Genomic DNA, 25,487 nt, shown 5'->3' on the forward strand with positions numbered 1-25,487 from the left:
GATCTAGTCAGGGATGTCCCTGCTCCTTGCAGGGGGGTTGGACTAGGTGACCTTTGAAGGTCCCTTCCAGCTCTAACCATTCTATGATTGCACAACTTTTTCTCGCCGCCGTGCCGAGGGCCCGCCGTGCCTGCAGCCGCTCCGAGGTGGGGACTCGAACCCGTGACCCCGACTAAGCGAGCACCCGCCCTTTCGCTTCTTCCTCGCCGTGCTCCGCGAGCGGAGCAGATTTGTCCGCCGTAGGCCACCGTCTGCCGGTGGTGCGCTGCCGTGCGGGTTCGGGCGGGTACAGCGGCCGTGGGAGCAGGAAGAGCCGCCCGCGTGTAACGCCTGCTTGTCTCGTCCTCCGCCTGAGCCCGACCACCTGCCCCGCCATGAGCGAGAAGGGCGAGCTGGACCTCACCGGGGCCAAGCAGAACACGGGCATGTGGCTGGTGAAGGTGAGAAGCCGCCGGTGTACCCCTGGGCCCGGCGCGGCCTGTGGCGGCCGGGCCTCCCCTCCGATCCCGGCCCCGCCGGGCCCAGGGTGGCGGCGGCCGGCGGGTCCCACGGAAGAGCCCAGGGGGCAGCGGGGAGCCGGGCCGTGTCTGGGGCGCGGGGGGGAGCCGGCCCGCGGCGTGGGGCCGGGGTTGCCCGCGTCAGGCTTGCCCGGTGTCCCCGGGCAGCCGTTGCCCCCCTTTCCCTTCTCATAGCCGCGGGGGTTGGGCGAGCAGCGACGCGTGGCGTCTGCCGGGGTCGCTGCTGGGGTAAATTCCACAAAACAGGGAAAACGGGGTTACCTGGAAGCTGTCCGTGGCTCGTGCTTTATTAGGGGTAATAAACATGTAGTGTAACTTTTATGTTCCCAAAACTCAGAGAGTCAGAGAAAGTTTGAGTGCTCCTAAATTCACATTCTGGTTAAAAAAACAACATGGAAAATAAACGCTTGTGTCTTGTCACTGCAGTTCACTGTGGTGCTAGAGAAGGACAACTATAGTGAAGGTGCTATGAAAAGGTATAAAGACCATCAAATCAAACCCAAGCACCTCTCTGGTGCAGGGCCGTGCTCAGGTCTGCTGCTAACTAGGCCGCCACTGCCCACATATCAGCTCTGTTCTGTGGCAGATCTTTCTGTCGAGATGGCTTGGCTGCTTCTGCTGGCAACAGCAAGCATTGGCTCAAGAAACAGGAGACTCACAGCCAGTGGGGGAGTATGTGCCCTGCCCCCCTTCTAGTCCCCTGTGGATGTGCCCTCGATTTTCTAGGCTTGTATTTGTTCTGTCTGGGGAGGAACAGTAGCCTCCTCTTCCTTTAGGGATGGAGGAAACAGGCTCAGACCATCAACTTCGATGTGTGGGGACAGGGTAGTACACAAGTGCTGGTCCTGGGTGGTAAGAGAGTGTGACACCATCATACTTCAACTAACAAAACTTCTTACTGTGGCCCTTGAAAATGGTGGGCGATTTCAGACTTGCCTTGCTCTCCATAATATCTGGTGGTGGGTAAGTCGCTGCATCTGACTTCCTCTTTTGTACTGACACCAGAATGTCTGGTTTCATAAAACCGTAATGAACACTGCGTAGTGCTCTAATTGTAATAGCTTATCCAGGGCGGTAAAAATGAAAGCTGACAGCAGAAAGCTGCAGAAGTATATCATGATATACTGAGTGACAGGATGATAAAATGGCAGATGAAATTCAGAGCTGAAAAATCTGATCTGATGTGCATAGAGAAAAACTGTCCTAATTAAATGTACGTGGTGATTGGGCCTCTGCTGGTTGTTGTCATTCAGGAGGAGGTCTAGGTTTTCAGTAGATGTGGATAACTATAAGAATGTCATGTCAAATGAGCAGATTCAACATTGGGCATGATTTCAAAAGATACAGAGAACAAAAACCAAAATATTTATGTACCATCGTATTGCCTGTATCCTGAATACTGTATATAGTTCTGGTCTCATCCTCCCCATCATGGAAAGTATAGAGTGGACCTAAAAACGATACAGAGGGGAGCACAGGGGATGATCTGGGGAACAAGGGATGGCAGCTGTAGAGGGAACACTTAGATACATTGTTACCTTTCAGGCTGGCAAGATGATTGACTGGGAAATCTTACAGAGGCCTGAAGTAGTGTGTAATGTCACACAGGAGGAAGTGAACAGGCAAAGGTGAATAGGGAAGAGTCAGTTTGAACACAAGAATTGGGGGTTTGTCAAGTCAATGCATCTGATAGGGCTCAGAGCAAACACAGCTGGTACCGTTTTGCACAACATGTAGTTATGTTTTGGAACTTGTTGCAGTAGGAAGTTGTGAATGTCAAACCTTCATAGAAGCTGAAAAAGCCATTAGACACATTCAAGCAAGAAAATCAGATGGAGCTATTAAAAATGAATGTGCTTCCGTACCTCAAGGCTTCTGAGTCAGATCACAGTAATTAGAATAGCATGCTGGGGAAATACCTTTTCTTCTTGTACTCACCTGCTCTTAATTACTGCTGTTGGCAGCATTTGGAATCAGGACACTGAACTTACGTGTCCTTTAGTCTGATACAGTTAGAATCATAGAATCGTAGAATGGTTAGGGTTGGAAGGGACCTTCAAAGGTCATCTAGTCCAACCCCTCTGACTAGATCAGGTTGCTCAGAGCCTCATCCAGCCTGGCCTTGAACGTTTCCAGGGATGGGGCATCCACCACCTCTCTGGGCAACCTGTTCCAGTGTTCTACAACTCGCATTGTAAAAAATTTTTTCCTAATATCCAATCTGAATCTACCTCCCTCTATTTTAAAACCATTACCCCTCATCCTATCACAACAGGCCCTACTAAACAGCCTCTCCCCATCTTTCTTGTAGCCTCCCTTGATGTACTGGAAGGCTGCTATAAGGTCTCCCCGGAGCCTCCTCTTCTCCAGGCTGAACAGCCCCAACTCTCTCAGCCTGTCCTCATAAGAGAGGTGCTCCAGCCCTCTGATCATCTCTGTGGCCCTCCTCTGGACCTTCTCCAACTGGTCCATGTCCTTCTTGTGTTGGGGGCTCCAGAACGGGACACAGTACTCCAGGTACAGAGTAGAGGGGGAAAGCCATTTGAATTGTTAATTTCTTGTTCCCTGTGTGGTGGTTTGTTTGTTTTTTTTTTAATTTATTCTGCTGCACTGATCTATATTTAGAAAGATAATATCTTTTGGTAATTTATTTTTTGTATGTTCAAAGGAAAACAAAAACATAGAACCTGATATTAACCTCAGCCTTACTCAGTTTCTGATGTATGTACTGTGTACAGATTGCTATATAGAGAAAAAGCTAATTTAATTTCATACAGAAAATTAGAAATGGTTTATTACAGATAGGAGCTGCTTGTGTGTTTTGTTCTGAAGGCAGATAGGAAGCTGTGAATAAGCTGAAAGATGCGTAGAGCAGGGGCCTTCATGTCATACACTACCTGCAGGGTGCCTTGTGTACTGGAGCCCGGGTGTTTGTGTGATGTGAGTAGCAAGAAGAAAACAGCAGCGTGAAGAGGTCTTGAAGTGATGCCACTTACTACATCAGATTAAATTCTTCTTGCGATTAAATTGTATCTTTTTTTTTTTGAGAGAGAAGTGTGTTCTTACCTTCAAATCCCAGAATAAAGACCACTTGTCCTGAAAACATTCAGTAGCCTTTCAGTATGGCAGGTACTTGTCCACAAGTCAGTCTCTCTATGGGTATGTATTTTTCAAAATCGTCCTGTAGGATCTTTGAAAATTCTTTCTGCTCTGTAAAAGCAGGTTGCTATTGTTTTCTGTACCTTCTTTCAGGGAGTGTCAAGAGTTTGCAAACTAACTGTTTTCTGTAAGTTAAACTTTTATTATGCTAAAGTTAAAAGGAAGTGGCAAATAAAGATGTCTGCAGTGTGTAAAACTTTATTTAATCCTTCCTGTGATTGTTCATGCCATTAGCATGGAGCTATAGAGCTTAGCACGTGGTTTTGAGAGTACCGTCTGGTTTTAAGTGAGGTATCTCTGTGTAGCTAGAAGTAATCCTTTGATCAGTCTTTCATAACCCTTTTTCTTTCTCTGCATAGCCCTTGACTGCAGATAGGCCAGCAAAAAGATGATTAGTTGCACTCTTTGAGACTGTTTCCCGTGCATGTGAAAGAAGTATGATTGATCTGCAACCTCTTAATCTGAATGAATTCCCTGTCTGATTATATTATGTAGCAAGTTAGCGATTTTAACAGCATAGGAGTCCTTTGCTCCTTGTCCACTTGTACTGAATGTGCATCTACGTTATTACCTGGCAGTATAATTTAGATACAGATTGGGTGTGAGCACATAATATTTCTGTTGAGACCACTGGGGCTGTTGAGTCCACATGTCATAGTATTTACCTTGACTTTAGTAAGAAAATTATATCTGATCTGGCATGAAATCCACTGTAGAAAATTACCGCTTTGACAACTGTGGAAAATCTGTATATCAATAGATTGTGCCAATTCATGGCTTTCTGTTGTACAGTTGTGGCATTTTTGACCCTATGTTAGGACTTCGTGGAAACTTGGACTGATATTTAATTTGGCTGAGGAATTGGAGGACATCTGAATTTTCTAGCTATTCCACAGTACTTCGTAAGGTGCTGTGAGACTAAAGGAAAGTGTTAAACACCAGTACCAAGATGTTTTCTGGGTTTTTGTGAAGAATAAGTACTCATAAGGTTAGTGTTACATTAATCTGAGCTGTAAGAAGTTAGTTAGCAGGTTGCTGTTTGTCAGCAAGTTCCTGGAACAGGCTCTTCGCCTCTTCAGCTGTGTGGTGAAACTTGGCTTAGTTTTATTCTATGCAAGACAAAAATCAAACTACAAAGTGCTACTTTGGTGCCTGAAACAGAAGATGCCACAGACACAGCTTAGTATTTTTCTCTTTCTCACTGGCTGTGTCTCACACCATTTTTCTATGTGGGCACAGATGTTTTCAGTAGCTGTGGACTGTGTGAGCCAGAATAAACTTTGCTGTACCAGTAAAGAGCATTGCTGCAAGATTAAAGAATGTAGATTTGTCCTGATGTATCATGAGCATATGAAGAAAAAAGGTATTAAATTCCTATATTGGAATACTTTAGTATGTGGCGTTGGAACAGTAAATGATTTTTCCTTTAACAAGTCACTGTTTTGCTAGACACTGAGACTGCTGTAGGTCTTTAAGATGATCTCTCAGTGACTGCTGTATCCTTATTAGAAAGAAAGGGGATTATAGGAAGTAGTAGCTTTTATTAGACTGCTTTCAGCTATTTCCTTTTGAAAAAAAAATCTGTAATTTCCATATCACTTCAACATCTTATGGTTACTTTTAAATAGTCAGGTGTGAGATTGTCCTTATTGCCTCAGGTCTGTATTCCATCTCTTAATGTGCCACAGTACTTCTACATCTAATACCTTGTGTGTAGGGGGGAAATTGCTCCAATTTACATTTGTTGTACTAATGTGTCAAGTTCAGTCTTTATAGAAAGCCAACATAGAAAAGACAGTCATAATTGCTGAATAGTGGGGAAAAAACCTGTGATCTGCAAAACGTTGCACTCTGTGCTTATACCTGATTGAGCTGGCTTCTTGCAAGGAAAGGTAGACATGCCTAGAACCATGCCTTGCGGTGGAGCAAAGAAGGCAGAGAAGTTCCTCATTCCTCTGAGGCTAAACTGAGAAGCCTGAAGTGCCTCACCAGGGCTGGATGCACAGACATATGGGCTGAGCTGGGAGCTCCTCTCTGGGGCAGGGCAGTGGCAGCCACCAGCACAAGCCACCTTTTGAAGTCCCGGGGACCTCTGCACTTATACAAGTGTTCAGATTTATAGGTGTTCATCAGCAATAGCACCATATATCAAAACAAACACTTAACCTTTTGATTTAATACAATAAATGTTGTTTGTCGTGTCGCCTGATCCTTAAGGAGAACCAGGGTAACTGTGCTAAGCACTGGACACATTCTTCTGGCATTACTGTCTCCAGAAAACAGAAGTGCTGTTGCTGCTGCAGACACATGTGCATGCATCGTCATATCTGGGACACATCTGGGAGTCTGAGAAGCATGACTGTGCAGCACAGCAGTGGCAGCAAGGTGTTGAGCTGGCCATGGAAGTGCCAGCTGCTGGGGTCTAGTTTACCTGGCAGTAGTTAGCTGGTACTTTTTTGGCCAGAGTGTGGAGAGGCAGGCTGTAATTTCAGCTAACGCTACACTGATGGGAAAAGAGGAAACCCAGATCCACTTGGAGAGCCAGCTTCCAGCTTGATTCATTAAGGAGGCAGCTTACTGTCCGTCATGAGCCCAAGTCACCTGATGCTGCAGATACCAAACCCTTTGTAACTGAAGGAACGTGTGTGTAGGTGAGTCAGCGTCACTGGAGAAGCTTTTATTCCTTGGATGTATCAGGTTAAGCAGGGCTGCTTGTTCCTGTCCCAGCACTGACTGCTGTTTTGTGCAACCTTTTGTGGAAATGGGTTAGGGAGCTGGCTTTGTTGTTCCACCCACTAAATGTAAAATCAGCACAGCTAAAGCACAGAAGTCCCCCACACCTCCCAGCCAGAGCAGTCTGCTCCTTCTATACACTGACTAGCCGCACAAAGACTTTTCCCAATATAGTGGAGGGATGCAAATGAGTGATGGGAGGCAGATCTGTTTAGGGTAGTTCTGCTGTTGGAGAAGTGGACGTCTAGTGGGAGTAGGGCTATGGTTTGCTGCTCAATGTGTCTGAGATTCGCAAACTCTTAAGCCTTCCCTTCACAGCACCTTTTGGTCTCCGAGTTGTAATTGCCTACCTTCTCATAATTGTGGTTGGTTTGATGTTGTTTTTTTTTTTCCCCAGACAGATGATAATTTCTAATATTTAAAATTGATTATTTCTGAATATTTAAAAGTATAGTTTTATACTTTTATGCAAAAATTATTGGGACTCCATAGTTTAAGAATATGATGCTGATCTTTTTTTTGCCTTTCATGATTGGATAACAGTATTTGAGATTCAAGGTATTGTTAGATTTTTATCTCATTTGGGAAATCTGGGACTCTACACCAGCCTTATTTTTGTGCTACATTATTGTTTTTGCTCTCCCTAACAGAATATACATGTGTGACAGCTTGAGAAGTGGGCTTATGTGAACCTCATGAGGTTCAACAAGTGTAAGGTCTTGCACATGGGTCAGGGCAAATCCTGGTATCAGTACAGACTGGGAGATGAATAGATGGAGAGCAACCTTGAGGAGGAGGACTTGGGGGTACTGGTGGATAAAAAGCTAGACATGAGCTGACAATGTGTGCTCACAGCCCAGAAAACCAGCCATATCCTGGGCCGCATCAAAAGCAGCGTGACCAGGAGGTCGAGAGAGGTGATTCTGCCCCTCTGCTCTGGTGAGACCCCCCCTGGAGTATGGCATCCAGTTTTGGAGTCCCCAGCATAAGAAGGACGTTGACCTGTTGGAGAAGGTCCAGAGGAGTAGCCATGAAGATGATTAGAGGGCTGGAGCACCTTTCACATGAGGAAAGGCTGAGAGAGTTGAGGTTGTTCAGCCTGGAGAAGAGAAGGCTCTGGGGAGACCTTATTGCAGCCTTTCAGGACTGGAAGGGGGTCTATAAGAAAGATAGGGACAGAGTTTTTAGCAGGGCCTGTAGTGATAGGACAAGGGGTAATGCTTTTAAAATAGAGGGAGGGTAGATTCAGACTAGATAGAAGGAAGAAATATTTTATGATGAGAGTGGTGGAACACTGGAACAGGTTGCCCAGAGAGGTGGTGGATGCCCCATCCCTGGAAACATTCAAGGCCAGGCTGGATGAGGCTCTGAGCAACCTGATCTGGTTGGGGATGTCCCTGCTCCTTGCAGGGAGGGATGGACTCAGTGGCCTTTAAAGGTCACTTCCAACCCAAACTATTCTTTGATTCTATATTTTCTATTATATTTAGCTCGTACTGTATTCTGAATTACATACATAATTTCTACGCAATTTAAAAATCTGTTTTTCTTAATCTGTCTTTTTTTCTTAGGTCCCCAAATACTTGTCACAACAGTGGAATAAAGCTTCAGGAAGAGGTGAAGTGGGAAAACTAAGGATTGCCAAGTAAGCCATTACTGTACCTTTATTAGTTTAAATTCTTAGAAGAAGTTACCTGCAGTAAAATAGATTATGTTGCACGTCTTATAATACATAATCCTGTTTCTTGCAAACACTGTACATATTTCTCTGAAATATTTCTCTGAAGTACCTCAATAGTACTTGCTTGTGTAGTGATTAAGAATATAAATTATACAAAATTATACCAGGGAGTGGCTGTATCTCATTACATGGTGTTTGATTTCTTAAACCCAAGAAATATGCACATGTTACTAGAGAATGTTCTTTAACTAAATGTGCTGGTTTGCTGCTTCTGTTCTCACCTGCTGACTTTCCCCATTTATTCTTGGGCATCAGCATAACAAAAAAATTGAGCAACTCAGGAGTGAAGATGCGTAACAAAACTAGAATTTGAATTTGCTTTTTTATCTGGGAAGCTGAACTTGTGGAATTAGATTATGGAAACTAAAACATTAAATATTTTCTTTTGCAGAAATCAAGGAAGAACAGAAGTAAGTAATTACTAAATACAAAGACTGTGAATGTGTTATATTTTGAATTCTAAAAATTGTTTACAACGCACTGGTTTCTAGTGTCACATATTTTTTTGTTACACCTGTAATGAATTGTACCACAGAATCGGGAGAAGAGAATTCTGTTTGTAGCTCTGCCCATAGATTTGCTGTGGGACTTTCATCAGGTCTCTTTGGTCCCTAAGTTCGTTTACCCATCTGTAAGCGGCAATCTTAGTAGTGACCTTCTCTCTAAACATTTTGAGATGTGTTAGTGGAAAAGGCTGTCTGAGAACTAAGGAGGATGATGATAAAGCAAAAGAAGTTGGAAATGGAAGGCTGCAGTTGCAGAAAGTATTCTGTCTTCTATTTGGAATTTGGTTCTACTAAATATAAAGCAACTTGAAGGTTTTTCTGCATGCAGAGGTAACTGCTTTTATTAGCAGCCTCAGTGAATGATAGTAACTTCCTCTATCTTTTACAGTAGATAAGGAAAGTTGCATTGGTTAGAATTAATTTAAATCCATGTAGGTCTGTCACTGAATTGGAAGAAACTGTGGACAAAAAAAATGACAGGGAAGCAACCTGCATTTGCCATTTGATAACATGGCCAAACTCATTTTGGAGTTCTACTGGAGGTTTGGATGTTTGATCATACTCTTTTAGGCTGGAGTATGAGCCAACCTCCCTAATTTTCTGAGCCCCGCTCCAAAACCTTGATATTGCTGAGAGCCACAAAGAGTATTTTGCAGTCTGTGTAGAGCCAAGTAGTGAGGAGCCCCATGAGAACGAGTCGCTTCCCAGGGACCCTGTTGTTGCATAGCAGAATGAGGCTAAGCAGGATGTACAGGAAAAGCACACAGTGTCGGTCTGAAATGTCCCTCCTTGGGTTTCCTGCTGTGTCCTGCTGCTAGGGATTCTGGTTACCCAGTCCCCCCAGTACCTCCTCAGCTCCTGTATTGGGCATACAATGTATACATAGCAAAGGAGCCATATTTGAACTCCGGGGCTGCATACAATTCAGCAGTCCCCAGGCTAATAATGCTTGCTGTGGTACATTAGCACTTTTTCTGGAACTTAGCTGGCTATGTGAAACATTTTAAAGCACTCATACTGAATAATATCTGAAAACCTATTATGCTTTAACTTTTAATACGTAAAATCAAATTGTTCTCTGACTTCAGGAGGAAGTAAGTTAAATTTTTTTAAAAGATGAGTAAATTTTATTACGTGCATGAAAGCTTTAAATTCTGTATTTCAGCAAGAGATCAATATAGTAAGGCTTTTATCTCACTCTTTATGTTTTTGAAATGGAAATATGCTATACGGCTTGTGGTTTCTCTCTTTTTTTTCCCCCATAACTCGTAAAGCTGTGTAATTGAGTCTGTTTAGTAACACTGTGGTAATTGTGACTGTTAGGTGTCATTTACTTTGAATGAAGAACTTGCAAGCATCAGTGATATTGGAGGAAAACCTGCTTCAGTCAGTGCACCGAGGGAACATCCATTTCTTTTGCAAAGTGTGGGAGGACAGACCTTAACAGTGTTCACAGAAAGTTCAATAGGTAAGTTTAAATTAAAGTTATTTGTTATGATGTTATGATGTTAGAATACATTATTTCAATAAACTGAATACTGTAAAGGCCAGAAGACTCAGAAGTCAGATTTTGGCTCTGTTTCGTTGTTACCTGCATGCATAACACTGTAGTACTTTTTTTGTGTCTGTCTCTTTTCTTCATATGATTGAGCGACTAATTAAAGTTCTCCAGATAGGGTTATCATGTACATTTCAGCTGTTGGTCTGCTGAAGAGAACAGAGAGTGCATGGAGTGCAGTGCATTGTATATTCCCCTTTACAGTTTTCACTGGAAAAAATGTTTTTGTGTTCCCATATACCTTAGGGATCAACTAATATTTTTTTTTCTCCTTGAATTGGTCTCTGCTGTGAACATAGTTTTATAAGAATGCTGAGTTTTCCTCCATCCTGTTGAACAGATCCATTTTGGCAATAAACATGTCTGTTTACCACGTTTTCTTGAAGTATATATATGTTTTAAATGTATTAAAGCTTAATAAGGTCATAATACCAAACAGTGCAGCAATAAGGTTGTCATTTTTCTCACTGGATTTCAGCTGTTTGGCCTGCCTTAAGTTCAGCTCAGTAGCTGTATGAGTGATGAGGATATTCAAGATCATACATCCTAAATTGCACGTTAGACGTGAGGGACACGGTAGTGTTACACTGTACAGTAAGTTCAGCAGACTGCCTTGCATGTTACTCCCCTGTGCTCTAAGGTTTTCTGCTAAGATTACATGGTCATGTAGGAGAGAGAAGGAAGGTGTCTGCAGAGCATATCTCATCTCATTGTCTGCAGAAGGTACCTCAGTTTCAGGCACTTACGTTCTGGTGTCCCCAGAAGACACATAATAGTAATATTTGTTTGATACCTCTGCCTTCTGTGGGGCAGAAAACTACCATGTGACCAGCTTCTGATGTTCGTAGGCTGACAAGTAATTGCTGTGATGGCAGTGTGATGCTTTATTGAATAAATGAGGGAGGCAGAATCGTAACTTACGGGAGAGAGTTAGAAAAGTAAATTTGATCTCCTTTTTAAAATCTACTTCAAGATTTAATTGCTGAGCATTGAGACATTAAGGTACAAGTAGCCTGACTGTCATCATTGTGTTTAGAAATACAAGCTGTTGTAGTACAACTTGGGCATTTTTCAGGTATTCCTTTCTCTGAAATCAATATAGTCATGTTATTGTTTTATCACTTTAAAAAACATATTGTATGTGTGTGACTTGCAGCACTTCAAAAATAGTGGGTTTTATAATCCATAGGTTACAAATGTGGAAAGAGATAAGGAGCAAGTTTTCAACAATGTTGTAAGCATTTAGTAGTACCTTATCCTTTTTCATTTCTCTGTGCGCCAACCTCTGAATGCTTGACAGAAGAGAGAGATTTCAAATGTGAAGATGTGTTTAAAACATACGTTCAGTGATTTTTGCACGTTTGCTGCAAATCACATGGGATTTTGCTTCCCAAGACACTTGTTTATAGAAAATATTGCTTAAAAAACTTCTAATAGTAACTTAAGCTGCAGTGAGTGCAGATGCTTAACTTGAATGTGGAACATTTGTCGTCAGTTAGAAGGGAAGTCATTAGAGTGAGATAGCTAGAAGATGCCCATTTATTTCTGTTTTACCATCTGTAATACCAGTGTCTTGAAACCTTTAGGTACTTAGAAGCTGTTCAATTTTTATTTAATCAATTAAAATAATTTCATTTCTTAGCAACTAGAAAATGTTATTTAAAGATGTATTGAATAGGAGTTGTTATATTAATTAGGAGCAAAGGGTAGTTAGTGAAATGAAAAATGTTTGGAATGAAGCACCGAATAAGCACAGATTCTGTCAAAATTGTTTTTTGCTTGAGATAAGGAAGCATAATATGTAGTCAGTGAGTTTTCACGAAACTCTCTTAAATGCAGAATGGCTAAAATGTGTTGCTGTTCTGTTAAAGCTGGTGTTGGCAGTACAATCAAAAATAAACTTTAATGCGCTTTTCTTGTACAGCTTTTTTGGTTGTAAAGATGAATGTGACACAGATATTCCAAATTGCAGTCCTGGTTCTTACAGACACCATGTTCCTGCAAGGACACTCTTGTGTTTAAATGTGTATCGCCAATATGTGTTGAGCTCCATGGCCAATTTCAACAAATTTTGTAATGAATTATGGTGTGTAGTGAATTATGGTGTGTTGGGTTTGTGTAGCGGTGGGCAGGCTACAGGGGTGGCTTCTGCAGGAAGCTGCTACAAGTTTCCCTTTGGTCCAGTGGAGCTGGCCAGCTCCAGGGCGGATCTGCTGCTGGCCAGGGCTGAGCCAATTGGTGACAGTGATAATCCCTCTGTGATAACCTATTTAAGAAGGGGAAAATAAAACAGTACTGTGGGCAGAGAGGGAGAGGTGCAGGCCTCGCCCTCCGGCCTCCCGCCAAGCGGCTTTCAGGCCCAGCCAGCTGAGTGGAGCCAAGCTGAGCAGAGAGAGGAGCAAGAAGATGTGAGAGAAAAGAACCCTGCAGACACCAAGGTCAGTGAAGGAGGGGGAGGAGTAATGCTGCTCCTGGTCAAGATTTCCCTGCAGCCTGTGGTGAAGACCATGGTGAGGCCAGCTGTCCTGCTGCAGCCCATGGAGGCCCACGGAGGAGCAGAGATCCACCTGCAGCCCGTGGAGGACCCCATGTCAGGGCAGGTGGATGCCTGAAGGAGGCTGTGGCCATGGAGGGCCCACGCTGGGGCAGCTGGTTCCTGAGGGACTGCACCCTGTGGAAAAGGACACCACACTGGAGCAGTTTCATGAAGGACTGCAACCTGTGGGAGCGACCTCGCACTGGAGCAGGGGAGGAATGTGAGGAGTTCCTCCCCTGAGGAGGAAGGAGCGGCATAAAGCGATGTGTGATGAACTGACCATAACCCCCATTCCCTCTTCCCCGCTGCGTGCTTGGGGTGGGAAGGAGGTAGAGATAGTTGGGAATGAAGTTAAGCCTGGGAAGAGAGGAGGGGTGGGGGGAGGTATTAAAATCTGGTTTTGTCTCATTGTCCTACTCTGATTCAATTGTTATTGAATCGGTTTCCCCAAGTGAGTCTGTTTTGCCCCTGAGAGTAATGGTTGAGTGATGTCTCCCTGTCCTTATCTCGACCCTCAAGCCTTTTTGTTGTATTATCTCTCCCTCTTTCCCTCAGAGGGTGGGGAGGGTGAGCGAGCAGCTGCATAGGGTGTAGTCCCAACTGGGACTAAACTACGATATCTGGCTAGTGTGAAAACAGGTGTCTGAAGAGTGGAGCAGAACTATATGGGTATCACAACTGAAAGAAAGCCTGCAACTGTAATTTGATGCCAGAAAGTCCACATGGAAAAAACCCACTTTAATTATATCAACCGTGGAAAAATACTCAATAAAATCTTAAACATACATCAGTCAAGCAGCAGTAACAGACAGACACAGGAAATTGAAATTCATTCATTCATATATTCACAGACCAGTATTTGTCTACAAATGATAATTAGCATATTTTTGTGAAAAGCATTGGTGATGATCTTGTTCCTTTTTCTTTTGTGAAGTGCACCATGTAACAGAATCAATATGCCACTTTGAACTGTGGGCCAAAGATTAAGCTGGTATGAAACTGCAGATGGCATTGTTAATGTTGCATGTGGAAGGATGCATTTGAGGAATTGCAAATGAAATATGGATTAAAAAAGTGCTTCATGCACTGTTGCTTTCAGTCAATACCGTTCTTGAGGACTGAACTTGCCAAAAATGGAGCAAATGGCATAAAGCATTTGGGTTTCTTTTGTAAAGGAGGAGGGAAGTTCATTGTGGGTTTGGGTGGGTTTTTTTTTTTTTGGAGCACATTAAAAGCCCTAAGATCTATTCTGTGTGCTGTCCTCTAATTCTGGGATCTTTATGTTGTAGTGACCATCTTTTTTATGGTCTTTCAGAAAGTGAATGAGGGATGACAAAGCTACCTTTGAAATATTTTGTAATCTTGTGAGATGCTGCAGGGATTTTATATATTCTGGATAATTCAGCACTTCACATTGCCTTGTCAGGTCACTTAGAGCAAACAAAAGAGATCAAACTTGACTAATTTAGTATTTCATGCATGACGTAATTTCTAGACTTCTGATGGATTTTGTGTGATTTTTGTTTGTCTTAACTAAGCTAGCTTCTAATACCTGTTGTAGTTGGAAGAAATCCTTTAGTTGTTATATTGTAAACCTGTGCATCTCTGGTGGTCCCATATTAGTTAATGAACAACAGTAGGCTTTTCTGAGGTGCCATTTGTTCATGTCCAGTATAATGAACTACAGTTTCTTGGTCTTCTGCAGTGTGTGTACCAGATCTGAGCTGATATAAAGCTGGATTAAGTGGATACCATCCCAGATACTATTAAAAATCTGGTCTATGCTGGCTTTCATACATGGTGTACTTTCTGTTTAGACTAACTCTGGGATTTCTTCTGTTTCTTTTCTTCTCCTCTTTCTGTATTTTGGGGTAGCTCTAATGAGTAATACACAGTAGTACAATGTACTCCAAAAGTACTAGTTGCAAAGTGTCTCCCTGCTTCCTTTGCAAGGCTGTTTGTACATGTGAGACATTGCATCGTCCTCATTGCCAGGCAAGTAACTTCAGACCTGCGGTGGTGTTCCTGAATATCAGTTTAGCAAAGCTGACGGGAAGTGTGGCTTCTGTGATGACTGCAGAGGGATCCAAAGCACAGTTGTCTCTTGCAGTCTAGGTCTTGCTGTCTAGGCTGGTTTCAGTATTATTTCTGCATTAAATATGAACTACATTCTGTTCCATAAACATCACCATATGTACATCAACAGTTGCTATGCAACAATGCTATTTGTGCTTCCAGTCATTTTATCTTATCTTTGTCATCAGCTATCATAGCTGTAATTTTTTGGGCGGGAGGGAAGGAGAGCATTTTGCATATATTTCAATGTGTTGTATTGAACAAAAGGAATGTTTCTTATGAGTGTATAGCTAAGAACTATCTAGGGGCAAGTCATGGGCCTGGTATGGGGTATATTTGGTTAAAATTTTTTTTTTTTTTTTTTTTTTTTCCTGAGCTTCCTACTGGCAGACACCCTGGCATAACAAAGTGCTATAATTTGATAGTTTCTGTCTTGGTTGAAGGAATGGGAACATGCTTTTGTTAAACATTTAACAGCAAACTTAGATTAATTCCCTTACTGCTTTAATTTCCTGTTGCTTAACTTTTCTGCCAGCAGGTAGTTTAGGATTGCTGGCTCTAAATAGAAATAAAAAATGCAGCTGTATTATAGATAGTGGTAAAAGTTTCTTACTGAGCTGGTTCTTGGAAAAATGTGCTATTGGTGTGACTTGGGAAAACACAGACCTTGGCAGGCAGTTGCATCCCTAGCAGTAAAGAACTGATGGGTGGAGAGGAAGTGCTTTACACTGTAGGCACAAATAAAGTAGAAGATAAAGAAGATACTTCTGTAAAGTTGGTGAGATGACTCATTTTATTGAAATTTTCAATATATGTTCACAACTCCCCCTTTATAAGTGGGATTGCCTTAAAGCCTATTTCAGTGACTTCAAGCTTCTTTATGCTCATTCCATCTTACTGAAAGTAAAAAATGTTTAGAGAATTCCATTGACAGAATGACTACCAGACCTTTCATTCTGAGCAGCATTCATGCATGAATTGTTTCACTGTTTCACGCTTCACAGAACATTGCCGGCTCTTAAGGTTGTGTTCTTCTCCAGTTTTCTGAATCTTTTCTTTCAGAATCTCAGTTCATGAAATTCAATTTTTTTTTTTGTATTCTTGTTCAATAATACACATAACTCTACCTATATACCTTAGAGCAACTCATTTATTCCCACATGCCTTGAATATTCTCCCCTTGTTTTGAGTTGGGGTTTTTTTTGCCTTTATACAGCTTCTCATAGATTAAAGGACCTTTTATGAGTTTGTACATGAATTATACCTGCTATGTAACTTACAATGTGCAATTGTATTCCAGTGAAGATAAATATTTAGAGGTTTGCATTCTGTATTTTGTTTATTTGTATTTTGAAAGATCAGATGTATCCAGCCATTTAAAGAAATGTGAAGGGAAGAAACATTAATAAAAATTCTGGAAAGATGTTTCTTTCATTAAAGCAATTACTCCTTTAATTACATTTAATTATTTCAAGTAAAATATGTAGTGCTCAGAATCTTGATGTCTTGTGATACTACTTCCAATCTCATTAGATGAATGTTTGACTTCTGAAATTTCTCATCCAATTGTTATTTAGGAAATAAACACCCTCCCTCATCGTTCTGTAGTCTCAGCTCTGCCTGCTGAGAAGTTTTGATGTGTACCTGTCTACTTTAACAGTACTTTCCAATTGTCTCTGTTCAGGCTGTCACTTAACCACACATACCAGTCTCCAAAGTGCTTTGGGGTCTTATTTGATGCTTCTTTGTTCCTTTATGTACTTCAGTCTTTTATGAACAGCTCTTAGCAGAAGAGGAAAACCTATCAGCAGCCTCATGATCAAAAGAAATAGAAGCAAGAGCAGCCTTTCAGATTTCTGGCATTTATGGAAATTTCCAAATATTTATGAGGATCATAAAGAAGATACAACCTATGATCAGAAAAGCAGAATATGTGATTCAAGCTGGTTTAATTACAGACAGCATTTTGATAGGTCAAGATTTAGTATGTATTAGTGTGTTATACAGTCCATTTAGAAAACAGCTTTGCTTACATCTTCTCTTTTCTCCATCTCTAAAAAATGGAAATTGTATTTATTTACTTCATATGAGTGTTGTGAGGATTAACAAGTTATTGTAAAGTGGGTTCAGCTGGCTAACAGGGATAAGCTCCTAATTTTCTTTTAATTTTTGTTATTAAAACTCTAGGCTGTTAATTCCTGTACAAATTTAAACAATTGAGGCTATAGTGCACAAAATATATGGTGACTTAGAATGGACTCAGTGTGATGGGAATAGAATTGGCTTTCTGCCTACTTCAGTGACTTTAAATTTCTTTGGTTTTTTTTCAGTCTCACTGATGTGTATAAAAAAAAAAAAAGACACCCCCCCCCAAAAAAAAAAAAAAAAAAGAAAAGAAAACTAAAGCAGCCAACCCCAACTTGTTGACATTTATCTATCAATCTTGCATGTTGTGGAGGGGGCTGAGCAGCTGTAGTCTGCATTGATAAAATATATTGAGTAGGCATAGTACAACTTCCTTTACCTTCTTCATGATATTAGACCTGCGAAGATTGTGCCGAGACTTGTTACCTAATCATAACAAAACTAAATTGTCTAATGATGAGGAAAAAAACCACCACTTTTTTGCAAGGCTTGAATTTTGTCTTTTTTTTTTTTTTTTTTTTGTCTGTGCTGTTGAGGGGAGATTCTGTTGATACAAACAAGCAAACACACATACAAGCAAACACACACACTCCCCTGTAGACATCATACACCTTTATTATTATTTGAATCAGAGATGGTATTAACAATTTTTAAGTGTGATGTGTAACGCAGTAGTTTTGGCTAGGTTTGGTAGTCTTTCATTGAAACAGAGTTAAAAAGAAACAACTTTAAATCGAGCTGCTTCTTACATCTCAGTCCGGGCAGGGGTTGGTATCTTAGTATGTTTGCACGCTCTTCGTTACGTCCTCTTTGCTTCTTGTACGTGCACTGAATGTTCATTAAGTTACAACTGAGTTAGGGTATTGGTTGGGTAATAACATTATGCTGTAAAAGTGCTAAATACACACACAAAAATAATGGCAATGAGAAAATACGTATTTTTCTGCAAATAGGCTCTCGTGCATGTATATCTGAAAGTTGGCAGGAATCTTAACTCACTTTGTGAATGCTTACGGGTGGGAAGAGGCCACACAAGGATGTTTTCTCAGTGAGAAAGCACATGCCTTCAGCTGCTAAGACTGATGACAGCCACTGGTAAAGAAAGAAGGATCTGTGAGATACTGCTTTTTCCATTTATGTTAGTCCTCAGGCTGTCAGCCGTCTCAAGGAGAAAACAGGACCATCAGCCGTGAAAGCCAGCAAGATCAGTGACAAGAAAAAGGTTTTGTAAAATATTTCATGTTTTCAGTTCTGTTAATACCCAGCCTGTAAATGGCAGAAATTATCAAACTAACTGAACTCAAAAATGACTCTCTGAGTTAGAGCAGTAATTCCCTCTCGCCTGTAAGTAGCCTGTAATGATAGCTGTGACGTATCTGAGTTGAAAACTAAGGACAAGTATATTTTACCATCTTTTACTGTATTTCAGATAAGTGAAAATGTTCTTTTTATTCTCTACCTTAGAAGATGCATAAAAAGGAGAAATATAGGAGCAGTCAAACTTCAGGTTGACAATTTTATCTAGAGGTTTGATTTCACAGGACTTGGTAGATGTTAGAGGTCAGTTTACTAAGATGCATCCACCAGCTGCCATCTTTTGAAATGCTGGATTGGAATGTCATGCAGGAAGCTGTTTCTGAATCTGACTCTGCCATTCACGCGACTGATAATTTTTTGGCAAGTCACTTTGCAACACTTGTGTCTAGGTTTTTCCTTCATATATACTTTGATTCTCTGCTCTGTGGAACAGGAGTAATTTCTGATTATGTGTATTTTTTGTACTTAACAAGTTGGATTGTAGTACCATTTGAGGGCCAATGATCAGAAAGGAAAAGACTGAAGAAATAAATCCTTGGGTGATTTGCAGAAAGGGTAGAGAAGAGGTTGATCAAGTTAAAAAATGCACCTAACACCACTTAAGAGCGTTGTTTTGCAGAACCTTGATTTATATATATATATCTATATATATATAAATAATATTCATTTGTCTAGAGTGACCAGTGAGATGATGGATAATATTCATTGCTTAAGTCTAATCCTACTACTGACTTTGTATACATGTGTAACTTCATTTCTGCAGAGCTCAATCAGAGGTGTAATGGAGTTCTCTCATTTAACTTGTGAATTTGGGCACTAAAGGAGATTTATTTGTCTCTCCCTGGGCAAATTATTCTCCAGAAAGTAAATTTATAAATATTAATCAAACCCAGTGATTGTGATTTTATCAGAATTTATCATTCTTTACTTTGCAACCCACTTTTTAGATGTGATTTCAAATAAACAACACAGAAACATTACGTTTCCTTTTTTGTTCATTTGTTTTTTTTTCCAGAAAGCCAACCAGAAGAAAAATCTGAAAGCAGCAGTGCTGGTGAGTGTGGACACTTTATTTGAAACACTTAAGAAATTACTTCTGACTGCACCTTTTCAGTTTTACTTTTCAATAAATTAGTAGATTAAAAAAAAAAAGGAGGCTTTTTTGTTATATTTCTAGGGTAGAGTATCGTAAAATTGAAAAATTACTACACTGATTATCTACTGCAATCAAAAGCTTAAATTATTAATGTTTTTATTTAAATGAAGAGGGGAAATGATGAGGGAGAGTTTTAGAAATGTAATGTTCTTTTCAATGTTATTTTAGATTATGTTTTTATTTTACAGCTTTTTTTTTTTTTAGGTTCATTATCCGTATCTTTTAGTTTAAATTCTTTTCTCTTGATTGGAAAGTTTGTAGTGAATTTCTAAATCTCTTGTTATTTGATTTTAATTGCATAGACTAAACAGTCAGAAAAATAGTGTTCTACTTTTTCTAATGAAAAAAATCTTCCGTATGAAAGATCTACGAATTGTTTGGAAAGAGTAAAAATTGGTTAGTTTTCTGATATTACCTACCAGTTACATATTAGTCAGTCCAACAATGTCTTAAGTACAGCTAAAATTCTAATGGTGCTTCTCAAACTGCGATTGCTATAGTAAAAGTGTTTGGTTTTTTACTCACTTCAGAGTAGTAACTAAAAGTATTGCCCTTCAATTAGTATTTTTTTTTTTTTTTTTGTGAAATGGGCAACATGCTTTTATCAGATAGATTCCTAAGGCTACCTGATATCCTAAAAATTTTATTTCAGGTTGGAGTTAGTCTGTGCAGGCTTCCTTTACAGTCCCTGAAGCAGATTATTCCAGAAAGTCTTATTGTAACATAGGTGTGTGCAAGCGCGGTTCCCCAGCAGCTCGAGCAGAGCTCTCTGGAGGCTGTGTGTTCCTAGTCTGCTCCCTTCTCTTCTGTTAAAGCCTTTGGGCTTACATTACTGAAATTCCCAGATATGCATGCAACAGCATGAGAAAGTTAGTGTTAAACAGCCTTTAATTTAAAAAATCCCTTTTTTTGAAGAGATGTTTAAAAAATATCGCTAACATACCAGCTCAAATAAGTGCGAAGGTTAGCAAGAGCCTGTGAACCTGGGAAAATAGACACAGCTAATACAAAATATATAGACAAATCTCAGTCTTGTTGGTAGAAGGATTACCTCTGATGCATGTGGATTAAATAGTACTGGAACTGGACAGGCATGTGTAAGTGGTAATGGCAGAGAAAGTAGATGGACTGGAAAGAGTCTCATAAAAAGCAATTTCTGAACAGCAGACTAATGCTAGTGGGTTTTCAAAATGTCTTCAGTAGTTTTTTGAACACTTTAACATGAATATGTCTGTTTTTTTCTAATATTTGGCTTTTATTTGAATTGCATTTCAGCATCAAATGTCAGAAGTGTATACGTTGTGTCTGACTAGGAGTAGGATTTGAGTTTTCTTTTTTGTAGCAGGGAATTCTTTGTAATATTGAGATGCTTTTTATTACACTGGGTTAAGCATGTCAAAAGACTAGTGTATAGAAATGTTGTAGCCTGTGACTTGTTCTGAATCCAAGGTTTGTTTTATAGCTTGCAGTTTTTCTCAGTTACCTGTTAAAACCTGCTCATTCTGATTATGTGTTAATTGTGGTGCAGCTTGAAGGTTATGAAAGGCTACGTTCTAGAGGTTAATATTTTATACCACTTGAAAACTGAGACTCGCTGCTGTGGGATGCCGCATGTAAAGCAGATCTCGGAAGTTTAAATGCTAAAATGAATCAGAATTTTGATACTTACATTGCATTTCTCTGATATGGTTTAGTTGTAGGGTTGCACCCCTGGTTTTGCTTGGCTTTTGGGTTTTTGTACTGTTTCAGTTTGTGTTTGAATGATTAAATTGTCTGCTCTTCGCTTTTGATGTCTCCTCCTTGTTCTGCGAATATTATGTAAGATGGCCACGTGTTGTTTGTATTTTTGCTTTGGTCAGAAGAATGAGTTACTGTATGCTGTGAGCTGTTTAAATATGCTGACGAGTGCTAAACCCATTTGATGGAATCAAGCTGGTTGTGGATTCAGTTTCTGAGTGATGGTCGTTGGTTACACCGGCGCGTTTAAAGGAGGACTCTCAGCCATCAGTTGTGCTTATTTGCTTATTCACTTTTTAAATCAAAATTGTCATGGAACTCAGATGACCTTTTTCAAAGTACTTCTGATTACTGAGTGCTCCATTTTGCTGTTGAGCTACTTTATCTTGGCCTACAATAAGTATTTTTGAGGGAAAGACAGTATTTTTTATGGATTTATGTGACATTTTGGCATAACAAGGCCCTAATGACTACTTTTAGGTATTACTGTAATAAAAGTATGTAAGGTTTATTTGTAGTGAGAAAGTAAATAAAGGAAATTAATGAGACAACATTCAGAAATCCTTTGATTTATGTCCTTAAAAAGCTTCCCCAGATTTTTATATTGGGGAGGTACTGTCAATCTTCAGAATTTCTTATGTCCTAAATCATTAGGATAATATATGACATTTCTAACCATATTTGTTGTTGGGCTGGTTGTAAACCACTTACCAAAAAGCAAGTTGTTACCAATATTGCCACTCTGGTGGATACCATTTGGAGAGAGACAGTGTGGTACTGGGTCAGACCGCAGATCATCTAGCTGGTATCCTGTCCTCAGTGGTGGCCAATTGCAGATGCCTTGAGAAGAGTATAAGAACAACACAGAAGCATAGCAGTACCTCCCCAAAATACTTCTTTCAGCCTTTACTGATTTGCAGTTCAGGGAAATCCAAACCCAGATGTGATGGTGTTTTACTTAACAGACCCTTGTGGATTTTCTTTCTATGAAGTATCCCTGTTGGTTTTTGAGCCCATGTAAACTTTTAGTATTCATAATATCTTGAATGATGCTATGGTTAAAGTCTAGATATTAAGGAATTAAGGCATACCTGAGACAAGTTTACCTAAACTAAATTTGAGTTCCTTTTGCAAATGCAGTTTGATAAATTTAGATCACTTTTTCCAAACAAAAATCCTGTTTGATTAGTACCTGTGATAAACACTGCTCAGGTATTCAACCAATGGTGTTTAGTGCCTGGAGGCTGCTTTCTGTTAAATGTGAAAGAGGTGTAGCAGATTATACACTCAGCTAAAGGAAAAGAGAAATGAAGAACTGGCTCTTCTTGTTCCTATATGATGCTGAGCAAGTAATTTAAACCCAAATATGTGTACGTAGCTCCTGTTTGCTTATGGCTTTGCTTGCACCTACCTGGAAGTACTGTCGTGGTTACAGAAGCTGTGAAAAGCAGGCATATCTGCCAGTTCAAGTGTGACCTGCCCGCCTCCCCAAATAAAAATACCCAGAAGAGTAATCTGTTGAGAATGATATGGTAAAGAAATGCGTTCTCATGTAAGAGCAAATGTAGTTAGGTACTGTCTTTGTGGAAGTGCACTAAATGAGAGTTGCATGGGCAACAACTGATTATACAGCTGCCTAAGCTTTGAGAATGTAGTTTTCAGAGCATGGTATTGCTTTGGGGGGTGGGAGGGAGGTGTATCAGTTCTGAACACAAACTACAGATGCACCTTTGTCTTCAAGAATGTGTCCACCAAGGACTGTTAATGTGCAACCTGCTAGTTGAAATTCCTGAAACTACTTCAAGCCAATTGAACTGTTGTATACAAATTTAATCTCTTAAAGTCTTTGATGTAAGTTTATAACAAATAGCAGCCTTCAGTACTTAGCATGCTTTAGGACAAGGTGTTAGTCATCTCTTTTTCCTAAATCTGCCAGTGAGTAATACAAATGCCTTCTAGTGAAGGGAGAGGCACCACTGGGACCATTTCTGATTTGAGTTTTGGTAAAAGGAATAAATCATCTGAGCTGCTGCAGACAATATAGTGTGAACCAAGTATTAAAATTTTGGCAGTTGTAAATGTACATGTTTGACTGCAGGCACAAATATGCAACACTTGAATTGTTTGTAGATCACACTTGCTTTATTTTTTAATGTTGCAATAAAAAAAAATCAGGTGTTGATTATACATGTGTTGGAATATTTGAAATTCAGTGTAAGCACTGTGATAAATGCTGAACCGCGTGCGATAAAATCAGCAATTTTTTGTTAAAGGCAGAGTTCAGACTTGCAGAGGGATCTGGACAGCCTGGATTGATGGGCCAAGGTCAATTGTATGAGGTTTAACAAGGCCAAGTGCTGGGTTCTGCACTTCAGTCACAACAAGCCCATGCAATGCTACAGGCTTGGGGAATGGTGACTGGAAAGCTGTCCTGCGGGAAAGGACCTGTGGGTACTGGTTGGCAGATGGCTGAATATGTGCCAGCAGTGTGCCCAGGCCGCCAAGAAGGCCAACAGGATTCTGGCTTGCATCAGGAACAGTGTGGCCAGCAGGAATAGGGAAGGGATTGTGCCCCTGCACTCAGCACTGGTGAGGCCACATCTCAAATACTATGTGCAGTTTTGGGCCCCTCACTACAAGAAGGATGTTGAGTTGCTGGAGTGTGTCCAAAGAAGGGCAGCGAAGCCGGTGAAGGGTCTGGAGCACAAGTCCTGTGAGGAGCGGCGTGGGAACTGGGATTGTTTAGCCTGGAGAAGAGGAGGCTGAGGGGAGACCTTATCACTCCCTACAACTACTTGAAATGAGGTTGTAGGGAGGTGGGTGTTGGTCTCTTCTTCCAAGTAACAAGTGATAGGAAAGAGGAAATGGCCTCAAGTTGTGGCAGGTTGGATATTAGGAAAAATTTCTTTACTGAAAGAGTGATCAGGTGCTGGAACAGGCTGCCCAAGGAGGTGATGGAGTCACTATCCTTGGAGGTGTTGAAAGAATGTGTAGATGTGGCACTTTCTGGACATGGTTTAGTAGGCGTGATAGTGTTGGGTTGATGGTTGGACTTGATGATCTTGGAGGTCTTTTCTAACCGTAATAATTCTATGATTCTGTGAGTTCTTATGACGTAGAACTGTATAAAGCTGCTAAATGCATATTTTATTTCATCCACTTTAAAGCAGTTAACTTGTATTAATTACACTTTGAAAGTGAAATTCTAACTGAAAAAGGATCATCAGGAGGAATAAAACAGTAATTCTTAATTTAAATACCAGCTTGAAACCCAGTGGTGAAAATAACTTAGTTATGGAATCTGCCATTTTCAAGCCACAGAAACAGTTTTTTGTCTTGAAAATGTGACTGGTTTTGTCGGCAAATAAATGCAACAAAACTTACAATACAAGCTTCCCAGTAGTTATCCGGGAGCCATAATTGGTAACAAGACTCCATTTGTAGCTGTTAAAAACCACAAAGAAGTAATGATTCTTACTTTAAGATATATGTAGTCAAAGTCTGTCGTACTGGTTATAATAAATGTTGTGGGGAATCAGAGAAGGTGCATTGGTAGAATAGCAAAAAGGACACAGATTTAATGTAAGTCAACATTAACCGGAGTTAAATTTTTTAAGGACTTGTGTAATTGGCCTTAGTGTCCCTTAGGATCTGGCTATTTATTTTAGTATACAGTATGAATGTTCTAATATTTATGTTTGCCTGAGCAACACTGATATATTTATTGTCATGCAGTCTCTATCCTGAGAACAGAACCCGATACGAAACACCGAGAGTTAATCCCAGGAGCCTATTCTGTCCTTCAGCAATGTCTGCATCCAGCTTGTTGAAGAAGCATGCTTTTGTCTCGTATCAGAGTTTTTGGTCTTCCGTTCTGACTCTTGAGAAATCCCAGGAATTTCAGCTATGCCTGGCATTGCAGATCATCACTCCACAAATTGTGTTTGTCTTCTCAGGGATTTTGCTGATTATTGCAGTTTATGCACCTACCAGCACGATCACATTTGATGGATTCAGACCTTTGCAGTATTGCAAATTAAAACCTTGAATGATGGATCAAAGGGGCAGAGGGAGATCAAATGCTTGCTGTCTTGGCCAGTCCAAGACTAATGTGTAGCAGATGTAAAGCTAGCAGGAGGCAATTTCAAAGTAAATAAAAAGAGGTGGTTCTGCACTCAGGATGTAATTGAGCTACTGAATTCCTTGCCAGAAGTTGCGGATGTGAAGGTGGTATTTGCTGAAGGCTTTCATGACCTTAGAGGAGACCAAAGAAGTGTGTGAAAGAAAATCCAGCAAAGGGTACTA

At 40.5% G+C, this 25,487-nt stretch overlaps 1 protein-coding gene across 2 annotated transcripts in view; it reads left to right on the plus strand.

Moving 5' to 3' along the window:
• The first annotated feature begins 209 nt into the window (after positions 1–209).
• Positions 210–25,487, plus strand: part of GTF2F2 (general transcription factor IIF subunit 2) — a 96,569-nt gene continuing 71,291 nt past the window's right edge. Inside the window, exons 1-5 of one of the 2 annotated variants that reach the window (XM_086771821.1) lie at positions 212–440; positions 7,982–8,055; positions 8,543–8,561; positions 9,981–10,125; positions 19,305–19,343. In XM_086771821.1, coding sequence (XP_086627947.1) covers positions 375–440; positions 7,982–8,055; positions 8,543–8,561; positions 9,981–10,125; positions 19,305–19,343 — 343 coding nt within the window. In that variant the 5' untranslated portion in view covers positions 212–374. Of the gene's footprint in view, positions 441–7,981; positions 8,056–8,542; positions 8,562–9,980; positions 10,126–19,304; positions 19,344–25,487 lie in introns of both variants that reach the window. The other variant, XM_086771822.1, reaches the window with a different exon arrangement.

This window comes from Chlamydotis macqueenii, chromosome 1 (genome assembly GCF_036417535.1).
Source record: "Chlamydotis macqueenii isolate bChlMac1 chromosome 1, bChlMac1.mat, whole genome shotgun sequence".
NCBI classification, from domain to species: Eukaryota; Metazoa; Chordata; class Aves; order Otidiformes; family Otididae; genus Chlamydotis; species Chlamydotis macqueenii.